General features: G+C 43.5%; 1 protein-coding gene and 1 long non-coding RNA gene across 2 annotated transcripts in view; both read right to left on the bottom strand.

The window, feature by feature from the left end:
• LOC135511428 (obscurin-like) overlaps nucleotides 1-2710 on the bottom strand; it is a gene marked incomplete at its 5' end in the record, with an annotated part of 63840 nt that extends 61130 nt beyond the window's left edge. The window contains 4 exons of the mRNA XM_064932936.1: nucleotides 167-433; nucleotides 569-673; nucleotides 2063-2224; nucleotides 2560-2710. Coding sequence (XP_064789008.1) covers nucleotides 167-433; nucleotides 569-673; nucleotides 2063-2224; nucleotides 2560-2710 — 685 coding nt within the window. The remainder of the gene's footprint in view (nucleotides 1-166; nucleotides 434-568; nucleotides 674-2062; nucleotides 2225-2559) is intronic.
• Nucleotides 2711-2770: 60 nt separating this feature from the next.
• Nucleotides 2771-4449, bottom strand: LOC135512560 (uncharacterized). Its single transcript, XR_010451430.1, has 3 exons — nucleotides 4211-4449; nucleotides 2972-3088; nucleotides 2771-2844 (listed from the first exon to the last, which is right to left on the bottom strand). It is a non-coding gene; the product is annotated as an uncharacterized LOC135512560 (long non-coding RNA).
• Nucleotides 4450-12731: the final 8282 nt, after the last annotated feature.

The following is a 12731-nucleotide window of genomic DNA, read 5'->3' as shown; positions in this document are numbered from 1 at the left end:
AGTTGAATGATGTGTTTTGGTGACTTACGGATAAGTATGAGGGTGTAATACTTTATATGAAGGTCTGTTTGTAAACTGCTTATGGACATTTAGCCTAAAAATATTGGAACTAGTATGTTAAGCTGACCTGACAATAAGTCAGAAGGAATTACATTGAGCATCTCACCCTCCACTAGTAGTTGGCAGGAGGTCTTGTCATCGCCAGCATCACAGGTGTAGGTGTCCTCGTCTGATGAGGCCACGTCATCAATGTGCAGCTGCCTGTAGACATCATCGCTAACAATCTGGTGCTTCTTGCTGGGTTGGATCTCACTCCTGTTCTTGAACCACCTGACCAGGGCGTTGGCCCTGGACACCTGGCACTCCAGCAGTCCTTTGTGTTTGTACATAGCAATCTTCACTCTCAGAGGCTTCACTATCTGCACAGGCAGCTCTGTGGAAATAGGGGTAACACTGAACCATTGTTTATTAAAGCTTCACCTGATGAAGCCAATTTAGGCCAGATGACAGTTTTTTTTGTCATTGACGAACATCGAGATCGTTGATTCTAAAAATAGATGTTGTTCACCTTTTACCGTGAGAGTTGCATAGCAGGAGACCCTGTCTGCAGTGAATTTGATCTCCCCAGCATTTGCTGGCCTGACAGACTTGAAGCACATGGTGTGAGTTTTACCTGTATTCAGATGGAAATAGGTGTTTCATTAGTAGTTTTCAATTGTGTGTATAACCCCTGGATTGCTGATGCTATTTAATGAACAATGAGAGGCTTTGCATGTATTTAAGTATGTGTTTGTTGTAAGGGGGACAGTAACATTAATGGGGACAGTAAAAAAGTATGGTAACACTTTCTAGGAAGAACATATGCGTAATGCATTATACATGTACTCATAATGCACTACGATAGAGTAATAATGCCCTATAAGCATAGTTATACACTCACATACATAAAGACTTATATAGACTCATAATTCCGTGTACCAATACTCCTAGTGCATCATAGGTATAATTAGAATTAAGCAATAAGGCCCGAGGGGGTGTGGTATATGGCCAATATACCACAGCTAGGGGCTGTTCTTACGCATGACACAACGCGGTGTGATTAGAAGAGTAAAAATAAATGTTTGTTTTTTATTTTTACCACCTTTTTCTCCCCAATCTCGTGGTAGCTACTATCTTGTCTCATCGCTACAACTCCCGTACGGGCTCGGGAGAGAAGGTCGAAAGTCATGCGTCCTCCGATACACAATCCAACCAAGCCGCACAGCGCGCATCCAACCCGGCACCAATGTGTCCGGCCCGCCACAAGAGTTGCTGGTGCGCGATGAGACAAGGATAGCCCTACAGGCCTTACCCTCCCTAACCTGACGACGTTATGCCAATTGTGCATCCCTCCCTAACCCGGACGACGTTATGCCAATTGTCCAATTGTGCAATCTGTATGTCTCGCGCGAACCCATTGTCTCTGGTGGCACAGCTGCCGCTGCAGTACAGCGCCCTTAACCACTGCGCCACCCGGGCGGCCAAAAAATAAAAATAAAAAATTAATAAATTAAATTAAATAAATAAATGTTTTGACATACCCGTGGTATACAGTTTGATACGCTACAGCTTTTAGCCAATCAGCATTCAGGGCTCGAGCCACCCAGTTTATAACCACTTATAATGTACAGCAACATAGCGCTGGTCACTTCTTCCTCAAAGTATTATAACGACCATCAGTGTGATAATTCTAATGTTGTTTTTTTGTCAATGAGCAGCACATCATGATTACTACATCCTAATCTTTGTTACGGTGTGTTATAGCATACTTATAAGCCACTATGAAGTCATCTTTGATTGCTTCAGGTAAAGTGATGAAATGCCTAAGGCAGACAGATAGATAATAGACCTGTTAAAGCTGTTACTATACAATTATAAAAAGTGTTAATTGTCCGCTTTTAGTAAGGTTAAACTTTCTCCGCATTTCAACAGCGCCTCCTGTCAGTCATCTAGGGTTAATACGTATCATTGGTAGTATACGGAGTTATAAACACATTGTGGCTCAGTTGTGGCCCATGCTCACCCTCGTGCCTGATCTTGACGTTGTCTCCGTGTTTGATCCTGGTGTTGTCGCTGTACCAACGCCCGTCCACGTCTTCACAGTTGACCTCGCACAGGAAGGTCACGCTCTGCCTCTCAGTCACTTCCTCATCTTCCAACTCCTTCACAATCTGTATGTCTCTGGCTGGCAGACAACCACAGGGAGACAAACACAGACAGATAGGCCCAACATTACCTAGAGATCCAGTATGCGATTCGATCAAATTATGTGCTATGATGTATTGTGGTCTGTACTGGGATTTATCTGGGATTTTACATGTATTTTTCGCCAAGCCATTAGAGCGTCTGCTAAATGACTTAAATGTAAATGTAAGTCAGTGAGAAAATATCCCGGCTAACATAGAAACAGACAGGCAATAAGACTTGCAGCTATTACAGAAACGATAGACTGAGGGAAGGTCATACAATTGTCCCCATTGCATTATTCCTATCCACTGTTGTGTTCTGTCATGCTGTTACCTATGACAGTGAGTTGGCCTGAGGTTTGGATCCAGTTTTGGCTCCCGTCAGTCTGGAAGGAGAACAGGCCAGTGTCTCCTACGGTGACCCGGGTGAAGGTGAGAGTGTGTTTATTCTTATGGGCAGCGATGTGACAGGTGGGCTTGGCTTGTAGCCTGACCCCGTCCTTGGTCCACGTGCCCGCTATGTAGGACAGGTTGAGGGTCACCTCGAACGTGCAGCCCTCCCTCTCACGCACATCCACATCCTCCAGCCCCTTCACTACCCGGAGATGGATTTGGTTCTCTGTAGACAGAGAGTAAGACATGTTCCAACAAGTTTGTGTGTGTGTGGGGGGGGGGGGGGGTCATTGAATATTGAATAAATTAGAGCGGAACACAAAGTCAAAAGAAATGTAACAGCATAGCCTTACTTGCAGCAGCTACTTTGCTCCCAGACTTGTCTCCCATGGTTCGTCAGGAGGGGTGGCTTCAACCACTTCTGATAGTGGTTGGCTTTCCCCTTGTCCGTATCTAGGTTGTCCCTAGGACTAAAACGGCACAGTTTGATACATACAAAAAAAAAACATGCTATAAGTCAAGGAAACCTTTCTATTTGTAAATAACCCCTCCACTCTCTCACTCTCGCAGACATTTTTCAAAATGAAGGACCAATGTGGACTTGAGAGCGAAACTTTAATATGGCTATACTGTGATGTGGCATGGCTGGCTGGCACCCGACATCATGAAGATGACAAGTAATCTCTGTCACCTGACATGGCTGAGCTCAGCATCACTAATTTAGCGTCAGCTGTGCTGCCCCCTCCAGCAGTCTACATGTATAGTTTGTATGTTAGGAGACTCCACTAACCTCAAAATAGGTTAAACAAACGAAAGGTGTCAATCAGTATGACTGACTGACATAGAATACAAAAACATAACCAATCGCTGAGTTGAAAGGTTATTAAGACTCCACCCACTCGGAGGGGCATGAAGCTTGATAATGGCGGAGGGCCATCCAAGGACAAGACCTCATCAAATGACTTGCCACGTCACATCGGTTTTACTCACGTGGTGCCGTGTGCGCAATACAGAAATACAAACACATTCTCAATCTCAGACAACATTGTCTCACAGACCTCATGCCACGAAACCCAATAAGGTTATCGACAAAGGAGGTCAGCCAAAGTCACTTCACATATTTATATATCCAAACAGCTGTGGAGAGAGTATATGATTAACCATCATGCATCTCCCACTCGGGACTGTGTCATTTTCCATGTATCCATTTCCATGGAAGTTAAAAATCTAAACAACTGGATCACATTAACATTGGCCAAATGGGCAACTGGCTAGTGTGAGCACGTAGTACGATATTCAGTCTACATTACTAATTGATGGATGACATACTCACAACTTGTCACTGCAGGAACATAGAGCAGAACAGCAGATAGATACAACGCCAAGCAGCTTTGAAGTTATAGTAAATGTTCACGTGAACACCTGCAATATTATAATTCTCAGACCAACGAGCATTATGGTCCCCAATCATTATCAATTTCCTGACGCATATTAACAAGCGCCAGAAAATGGTCAATGGCAGTGATTTCTTTTGATACAATAACATACAGTATCAGAAATAGAATTCTGACCACCCACGGTGGTGTACCCACCTTAAGCCTGCTCAGCTGTATTCTGGGAAAATCTCTTTCCTCTCATGCCCTCTCAGTATCCTTACAAAAATACCACTTTCAGCTGGACAAAAAAGCTGCCAAAACTGTCCGCCTGTCATGAAAGGTTTGTCCGATCCTTGTCTTCTTTCAACCCAAATCCCTCAAGATTAACAACAAAGGTTTGGCGAGGAGAGAGAATGCCCAGGTTGGAGGGCTAGCCTACCACACGGTCTCCAGAGCCGATGGTCAGCCAGTGGCCCTTTCTCTTTTTTTTCCTACTTTGGTAAAGCCTAATGCTGAACAGCTGACATATCTCTCCTGTCAGCCTCTCCTCCAAAATAGACCAGTGTCATTACACACGCTAAGATAGCTTTGGCTTTACTGCAGTGAGGCAAGCCTTGCCCGGCATCAGTTGTGTGGATATATCCACGCAAGTTCATAAATCACCAGACAATTATATAATAAACATGCTTTGATGGTTTTCCCATTTGTGCTTATGTCATATTGGATGGGAAGCTCTCCTCTGACCAACACATTCGTTTTGTGCCTGTTCCTGCAAATTCCTTGGATTGTAAACGGTCATGGTCGAAACATATTGATTCAACGGTTGAAAAGCTAGGTCTGTCCATGATCAAGAGATTCTTTTCTTTTTTAGACACCAAACTCCACAAAGCAAGTCCGGCAGGTTCTAGTTTTATCTTATCTTGATTATTACCTAGTCATATGGTCAGGTGCTACAAAGAAGGACGTAGAAAAACTGCAGCTGGCCCAGAACAGAGCGGCACATCTTGCTCTTCATTGTAATCAGAGGGCTAAATTCAATACCATGTGTGCCAGTCTCTCTTGGCTAAAAGTTGAGGGGAGACTGATTGCATTACTTCTTCTTTTTATAAGAAACATTGTGTGCATAGTCAACTTACACACAGCTCTGACACACGCACTTGTCCCACCAGACATGCCATCAGGGGTCTTTTCACAGTCTCCTAAACCAGAAAAATTCAATAAAACATACAGTATTATTGTCACGACTTCCACCGAAGTCGGGTCCTCTCCTTGTTCGGGCAAGCGCGGTGGTCGGCGTCGTCAGTCTTCGAGCCATAGTCGATCCACTTTTAATTTTCCATTTGTTTTGTCTTGTTTTTCCACACACCTGGTTTCAATTCCCTTATTTACTTGTTGTGTATTTAACCCTCTGTTCCCCCCATGTCTTTGTGTGGGATTGTTTATTGTAGTGCTTGTGCACGTTCCCCATGAGTGCACGGCGGGTTATTTTTGTGCCCATTTATCTTCTGGATGCCATTGGTTTTGCTTAATAAATCTCCGGTTACTACCCAGTTCTGCTCTCATGCGCCTGACTTCTCTGCCACCTATTACGCACCCTGCTACAATTATACAGTATAGAGCCATGGTTGCATGGAACTCCCATCTCAGATTGCTCAGTTGAACAGTAAATCTGGTTTGAAAAAAAACAGATAAAGCAACCCTTCACGGTACAACGCCTCTCCCCTATTTGACCTAGTTTCTATGTACATATACAGTAGGTAGGCTATGTGTGTCGTTTTAAATATACAGTGCCTTCGGAAAGTATTCAGACCCCTTGACTTTTTCCAAATGTTGTTACGTTACAGCTTTATTCTTAAATTGATTACATTAAACCTTTCCTCAGCAATCTACACACAATACTCCATAATGACCATGTGAAAACAGGTTTAGACATTTTTGCAAATGTATTCAAAATGAAAAATTGAAAAACCTTATTTACATAAGTATCCAGACCTTTTGCTATGAGACTCAAAATTGAGCTCAGGTGCATCCTGTTCCCATTGATCATCCTTGAGATGTTTCTACAACTTCATTGGAGTCCACCTATTGTAAATTCAATTGATTGGACATGATTTGGAAAGGCAGACACCTGTCTATATAGGGTCCCACAGTTGACGGTGCAAAAACCAAGCCATGAGGTCTGTAGAGTTCCGAGACAGGATCGTGTCGAGGCACAGATCTGGGGAAGAGTACCAAATAATTGCTGCAGCATTGAAGAACACAGTGGCCTACATCATTCTTAAATGGAAGAAGTTTGGAACCACCAAGACTCTTCCTAGAGCAGGCCGCCCTGCCAAACGGAGCAATCGGGGGAGAAGGGCCATGGTCAGGGAGGTCACAAAGAACCTGATGGTCACTCTGACAGAGCTCCAGAGTTCCTTTGTGGAGATGGGATAATCTTCCAGAAGGACAAACATCTCTGCAGCACTCCACCAATCAGGTCTTTATGGGAGAGTGACCAGACGGAAAACAATCCTCAGTAAAAGGCACATGACAGCCCGCTTGGAGTTTGCCAAAAGGCACCTAAAGACTCTCAGACCATGAGAAACAAGATTCTCTGGTTGGATTAAACCAAGATTGAACTCTTTGGCCTGTATGACAAGCGTCACATCTGGAAGAAACCTGGCACCATCCCTACGGTGAAGCATGGTGGTGGCAACATCATACTGTAGGGATGTTTTCAGTGGCAGGGACTGGGAGACTATTCAGGTTTGAGGGAAAGATGAACAGAGCAAAATAGAGAGAGATCTGTGATGAAAACCTGCTCCAGAGCACTTAGGACCTCAGACTGGGGTGAAGGTTCACCTTCCAACAGCACAACGACCCTAAGCACACAGCCAACACAGTCCAGGAGTGGCTTCGGGACAAGTCTTTGAGTGTCCTTGTCTTTGAATGTCTGGAGACCTGAAAATAGCTGTGGAAAAAGTCAAGGGGTCTGAATATTTTCCGAATGCACTGTATGTCAAAGTAAACGATCCTGTATTTCCAGGCACTAGCATTGTGCCCCAACCTAAATTGGTTTAGACATGATTCCTCTGCCCCCTGGCTGAGTATAGAGATAAATATGGTGTCTCCTATTGCCCTGGAAGAGGTGGTCTTCACTGATATATCCCTTAAACACTGTAAACTATGCTTTGGTCCTATTATTGCTCACACAATTTCTATTTGGTTCAACATTTAAAAACAATGTAACTGGGAATCAAAATGACCATACTCCAATCTTTCACAACATTGCCTTGCGATCTGGAGGGCGGCCTTTTGCATCCCCCCCAATGGTCCAAATGTAGAATCCGATATCATGGACCTAACTGGTTTGAGATCATTCCAAGATTTGAAAGATATGTATACATTGGGTGGGGTTAGGTTAATGGGATGGGAGGTTAGGGGTCGAGGCCCACTTTTTTCCCCCTGTTTATATTGAAATTCATTTTTTTGTGTGGGGAATAAATAAATAAAAATCACACTAACTCTTTAGTCATACCACAGTTGACTTATGCCACTGCCTACTCTAGACGACTCATTTTATAAATTATATGAGCAAAAACGACTTCACTTTATTTGTAACCTAAGCCAGACAAAATTATACATTAAAAACAAAAAACAACCCCCCTCCATGCACAATCAAGCACAATCATTAGGTGAGACAAAAATGTTAAACTGCACGCTTTACGTGACTGGCCGTTACTGTGGCAACTTAGGCACTGGCTTGTCTGTGATGAAACAAATCTCTGACGGCGATGTCTTCCTAGCAGCAGACAGTTGCAGCAAACTCAAAGTAATATTGAAAAACAACCTAATGTGTGAACAAAATGATATAACTGGCCAAGAAACACAAGGGCAGTCACACTTTAGCAATCTTTGCAGTGTTTTGTATTCATGGATGCCAAGGGAAGCCAGGCTTCCCCAAATATTTGACCAATAAAATATACACTGCTCAAAAAAATAAAGGGAACACTTAAACAACACAATGTAACTACAAGTCAATCACACTTCTGTGAAATCAAACTGTCCACTTAGGAAGCAACACTGATTGACAATACATTTCACATGCTGTTGTGCAAATGGAATAGACAACAGGTGGAAATTATAGGCAATTAGCAAGACACCCCCAATAAAGGAGTGGTTCTGCAGGTGGGGACCACAGACCACTTCTCAGTTCCTATGCTTCCTGGCTGATGTTTTGGCCACTTTTGAATGCTGGCGGTGCTTTCACTCTAGTGGTAGCATGAGACGGAGTCTACAACCCACACAAGTGGCTCAGGTAGTGCAGCTCATCCAGGATGGCACATCAATGTGAGCTGTGGCAAGAAGGTTTGCTGTGTCTGTCAGCGTAGTCTCCAGAGCATGGAGGCGCTACCAGGAGACAGGCCAGTACATCAGGAGACGTGGAGGAGGCCGTAGGAGGGCAACAACCCAGCAGCAGGACCGCTACCTCCGCCTTTGTGCAAGGAGGAGCAGGAGGAGCAAATGACCTCCAGCAGGCCACAAATGTGCATGTGTCTGCTCAAACGGTCAGAAACAGACTCCATGAGGGTGGTATGAGGGCCCAACGTCCACAGGTGGGGGTTGTGCTTACAGCCCAACACCGTGCAGGACGTTTGGCATTTGCCAGAGAACACCAAGATTTGCAAATTCGCCACTGGCGCCCTGTGCTCTTCACAGATGAAAGCAGGTTCACACTGAGCACGTGACAGACGTGACAGAGTCTGGAGACGCCGTGGAGAACTTTCTGCTGCCTGCAACATCCTCCAGCATGACTGTTTTGGCAGTGGGTCAGTCATGGTGTGGGGTGGCATTTCTTTGGGGGGCCGCACAGCACTCCATGTGCTCGCCAGAGGTAGTCTGACTGCCATTAGGTACCGAGATGAGATCCTCAGACCCCTTGTGAGACCATATGCTGGTGCGGTTGGCCCTGGGTTCCTCCTAATGCAAGACAACGCTAGACCTCATGTTGCTGGAGTGTGTCAGCAGTTCCTGCAAGAGGAAGGCATTGATGCTATGGACTGGCCCGCCCGTTCCCCAGACCTGAATCCAATTGAGCACATCTGGGACATCATGTCTCGCTCCATCCACCGACGCCACGTTGCACCACAGACTGTCCAGGGGTTGGCGGATGCTTTAGTCCAGGTCTGGGAGGAGATCCCTCAGGAGACCATCCGCCACTTCATCATGAGCATGCCCAGGCGTTGTAGGGAGGTCATACAGGCACGTGGAGGCCACACACACTACTGAGCCTCATTTTGACTTGTTTTAAGGACATTACATCAAAGTTGGATCAGCCTGTAGTGTGGTTTTCCACTTTAATTTTGAGTGTCACTCCAAATTCAGATAAATTTGATTTCCATTGATAATTTTTGTGTGATTTTGTTGTCAGCACATTCAACTATGTACAGAAATAAGTATTTAATAAGAATATTTCATTCAGATCTAGGATGTGTTATTTTAGTGTTCCCTTTATTTTTTTGAGCAGTGTATATGCTACCATTCAAAAGTTTGGGGCCACTTAGAAATGTCCTTGTTTTTGAAAGAAAAGCAATTTTTTGTCTATTAAAATAACATACAATTTATCAGAAATACAGTGTAGACATTGTTAATGTTGTAAATGTCTATTGTAGCTGGAAGCGGCTGATTTTTTATGGAACATCTACATTATCAGCAACCATCACTCCTGTGTTCCAATGGCACGTTGTGTTAGCTAATCGAAGTGTATCATTTTAAAAGGCTAATTGATCGTTAGAAAACCTTTTTGCAATTATGGTAGCACAGCTGAAAACGGTTGTGTTGATTAGGACTTGTGAAGCATCTGTCTCTCAAACTCGACACTCTAATGCACTTGTCTGGGTTCGCGCCCAGGTTCTGTCCTAACCGGCCGCGACTGGGAGGTCCGCACAATTGGCCTAGCATCTCCGGGTTAGGGAGGGGTTGGCCGGTATGGATATCCTTGTCTCATCGCGCACCAGCGACTCCTGTGGTGGGCCGGGCGGAGTGCGCGCTAACCAAGGTTGCCAGGTGCACGGTGTTTCCTCCGACACATTGGTGAGGCTGGCTTCCGGGTTGTATGCGTGTTAAGAAGTAGTGTGGCTTGGTTGGGTTGTATATCGGAGGACGCATGACTTTCCACCTTCGTCTCTCCCGAGCCCGTACGGGAGTTATGGCGGTGAGACAAGATAATAGCTACTAACAATTGGATACCACGAAATTGGGGAGAAAAAGGGGTAAAATTTCAACAACAAAAAAACAACAAAAAAACATGTATTTTTTTACCCACTCCAAACCCATTTCATGCCAGTGCCTTTCACACACCATGACTGATGTGGTTTAATCACACGCTCTGTTTGCATAGCTTACCCATATCTGTCATTCTCCAAAAAGGCACAGGTTAGGGATCAAGCCAGGAGGGCCAATGGTGGAATTGCCACAGCAGTCACAGTTGAAAGGTCACAAGAGATTTAGTGATATTAAGCTCTTATTTCACTGGGCTATCATTCATCAGCTCAATTGTCCTCCTGCATAATGGTCTACAGTACATTCCCCTGTGAGATGTGTATTGCTGCCAAGGTGAGCAGGATTGGCTAAAGTTGACAGGATGAATTGGTGCCCAATGGTATCGCACCCAGTAGCGCCACATTAGGTTAAAACTTCCCAACGACCTCTGAATAGTGGGAGGAATGGCTCAGGGTAATAAACATAAAATACTTTTTTTGAAAGTGACAGCGGAATCAGGCATCGCAGAAATACCATCTACAGTGCCTTCAGAAAGTATTCCCAACCCTTGACTTTTTCCACATTTTGCTGTTACAGCCTTAATTGAAAATGTATTACATTTTTTTGGAGCACTGGCCCAGAATACCTCATATTGTAAAAGTAGAATTATCTTTGTCAAAACTTTAACAAATTAATAATAAATGAAAAGCTGAAATGTCGTGAGTCAGTAAGTATTCAACCCATTTGTTATGGCAAACCTAAATAAGTGCGGGGGTAAAAATGTGCTTAACAAGTCACATAATAAGTTGCATGGACTCACTCTTTGTGCAATAATAGTGTCTACCATGATATTTGAATGACTACTTCATCTCTGTACACCACACATACAATTATCCGTAATGTCCCTCAGTTGAGCAGTGAATTTCAAACACAGATTCAACCACAAAGACCAAGGAGGTTTTCCAATGCCCCTGCAAAGAGGGGCACCTATTGGTAGATGGGTAAAAAAAAGCAGACATTGAATATGGTGAAGTTTTTAATGACACTTTGGATTACTCTCAAGATTACAAATATATAGGCGTCCTTCCTAACTCAGTTGCCCTAGAGGAAGGAAACCGTGCAGAGATATATATTTAAACTCCAGACTCTGACATTTCTCATCCTAATATTTCTATATTTCTTAATTCAACTATTTTACATTTGTGTGTACATTTGTGTGTATTGTTATGTTGTAGCTAGGAACACAAGCATTTCACTACACCCGCAAAACAATATGACAAAAAAAAATGTTATGTTTTGGGACAAATCCAATACAACACATTACTGAGTACCATTCTCCATATTTTCAAGCACAGTATTGGCTGCATCACGTTATGGGTATGCTTGTATTCGTTAAGGACCAGGGAGTGGTTTTTAGAATAAAAAATCAAATGGAATGGAGCTAAGCACAGGCAAAATCCTAGAGGAAAACCTGGTTCAGTCTGCTTTCCACCAGACAGTGGGATATTAGTTCACTTTTCAGCAAGACAATAACCTAAAACACCAGGCCACATTTATCTTTGGGATCCTGAATGGTGCAGCGGTCTAAGGCACTGCATCACAGTCACTACAGACCAGGGTTCGATCGTGGGATGTATCACAGGATAGCCTAGTGGTTAGAGCGTTTGACTAGTAACCGGAAGGTTGCGAGTTCTAACCCCCGAGCTGACAAGGTACAAATCTGTCGTTCTGCCCCTGAACAGGCAGTTAACCCACTGTTCCCAGGCTGTCATTGAAAATAAGAATTTGTTGTTAACTGACTTACCTGGTTAAATTAAGGTTAAAAATCAGTCATGATTGGGGGTCCATAGGGCAGAGCACAATTGGCCCAGAGTCATCGGGTTAGGGGAGGGTTTGGCCGGGGTAGGCCGTCATTGTAAATAATAATTTGTTCTTAACTGACTCTCCTTGGTATTTTTTTTATATACACTGGAGTTGCTTTTAGGAAGACAGTGAATGTTCCTGAGTGGCTGAGTTACAGTTTTGACTTAAATATGCTTGAAAAATCTATGGCAAGACTTGAAAATGGTTGTCTAACAATGATCAACAACCAATTTGACAGAGTTTGAAGAATTGATTTAAGAATAATGGGTAAATATTGTACACTCCAATTATGCAAAGCTCTTAGAGACTTACCCAGAAAGACACAGCTGTAATTTCTTCCAAAGGTGATTCTAAAATGTACTGATTCAGGAATGTGACTACTTATGTAAAATAGATATTTCTGATTTTAAATTTCAATATATTTCTAAAAAAAATGTTTTTAGAGATTTCTAAAAACATGATTTCACTTTGTCATTATGGGGTATTATATGGAGATGGGTGTGAGAAGAATTTAAAAAAATCAATTTTTAATTCAGGCTAACAATAAAATGTTGAATAAGTCAAGGCACTGTACTTAGATGCCAAAGGGCTTGATGAGTCCCGCCCTCACTCCTCCATCACACACCTAGCT

This window comes from Oncorhynchus masou, chromosome 24 (assembly GCF_036934945.1).
Source record: "Oncorhynchus masou masou isolate Uvic2021 chromosome 24, UVic_Omas_1.1, whole genome shotgun sequence".
NCBI classification, from domain to species: domain Eukaryota; kingdom Metazoa; phylum Chordata; class Actinopteri; order Salmoniformes; family Salmonidae; genus Oncorhynchus; species Oncorhynchus masou.
Note: the sequence above shows the minus strand (reverse complement) of the source record. Positions and strands in the feature narration are given on the sequence as shown.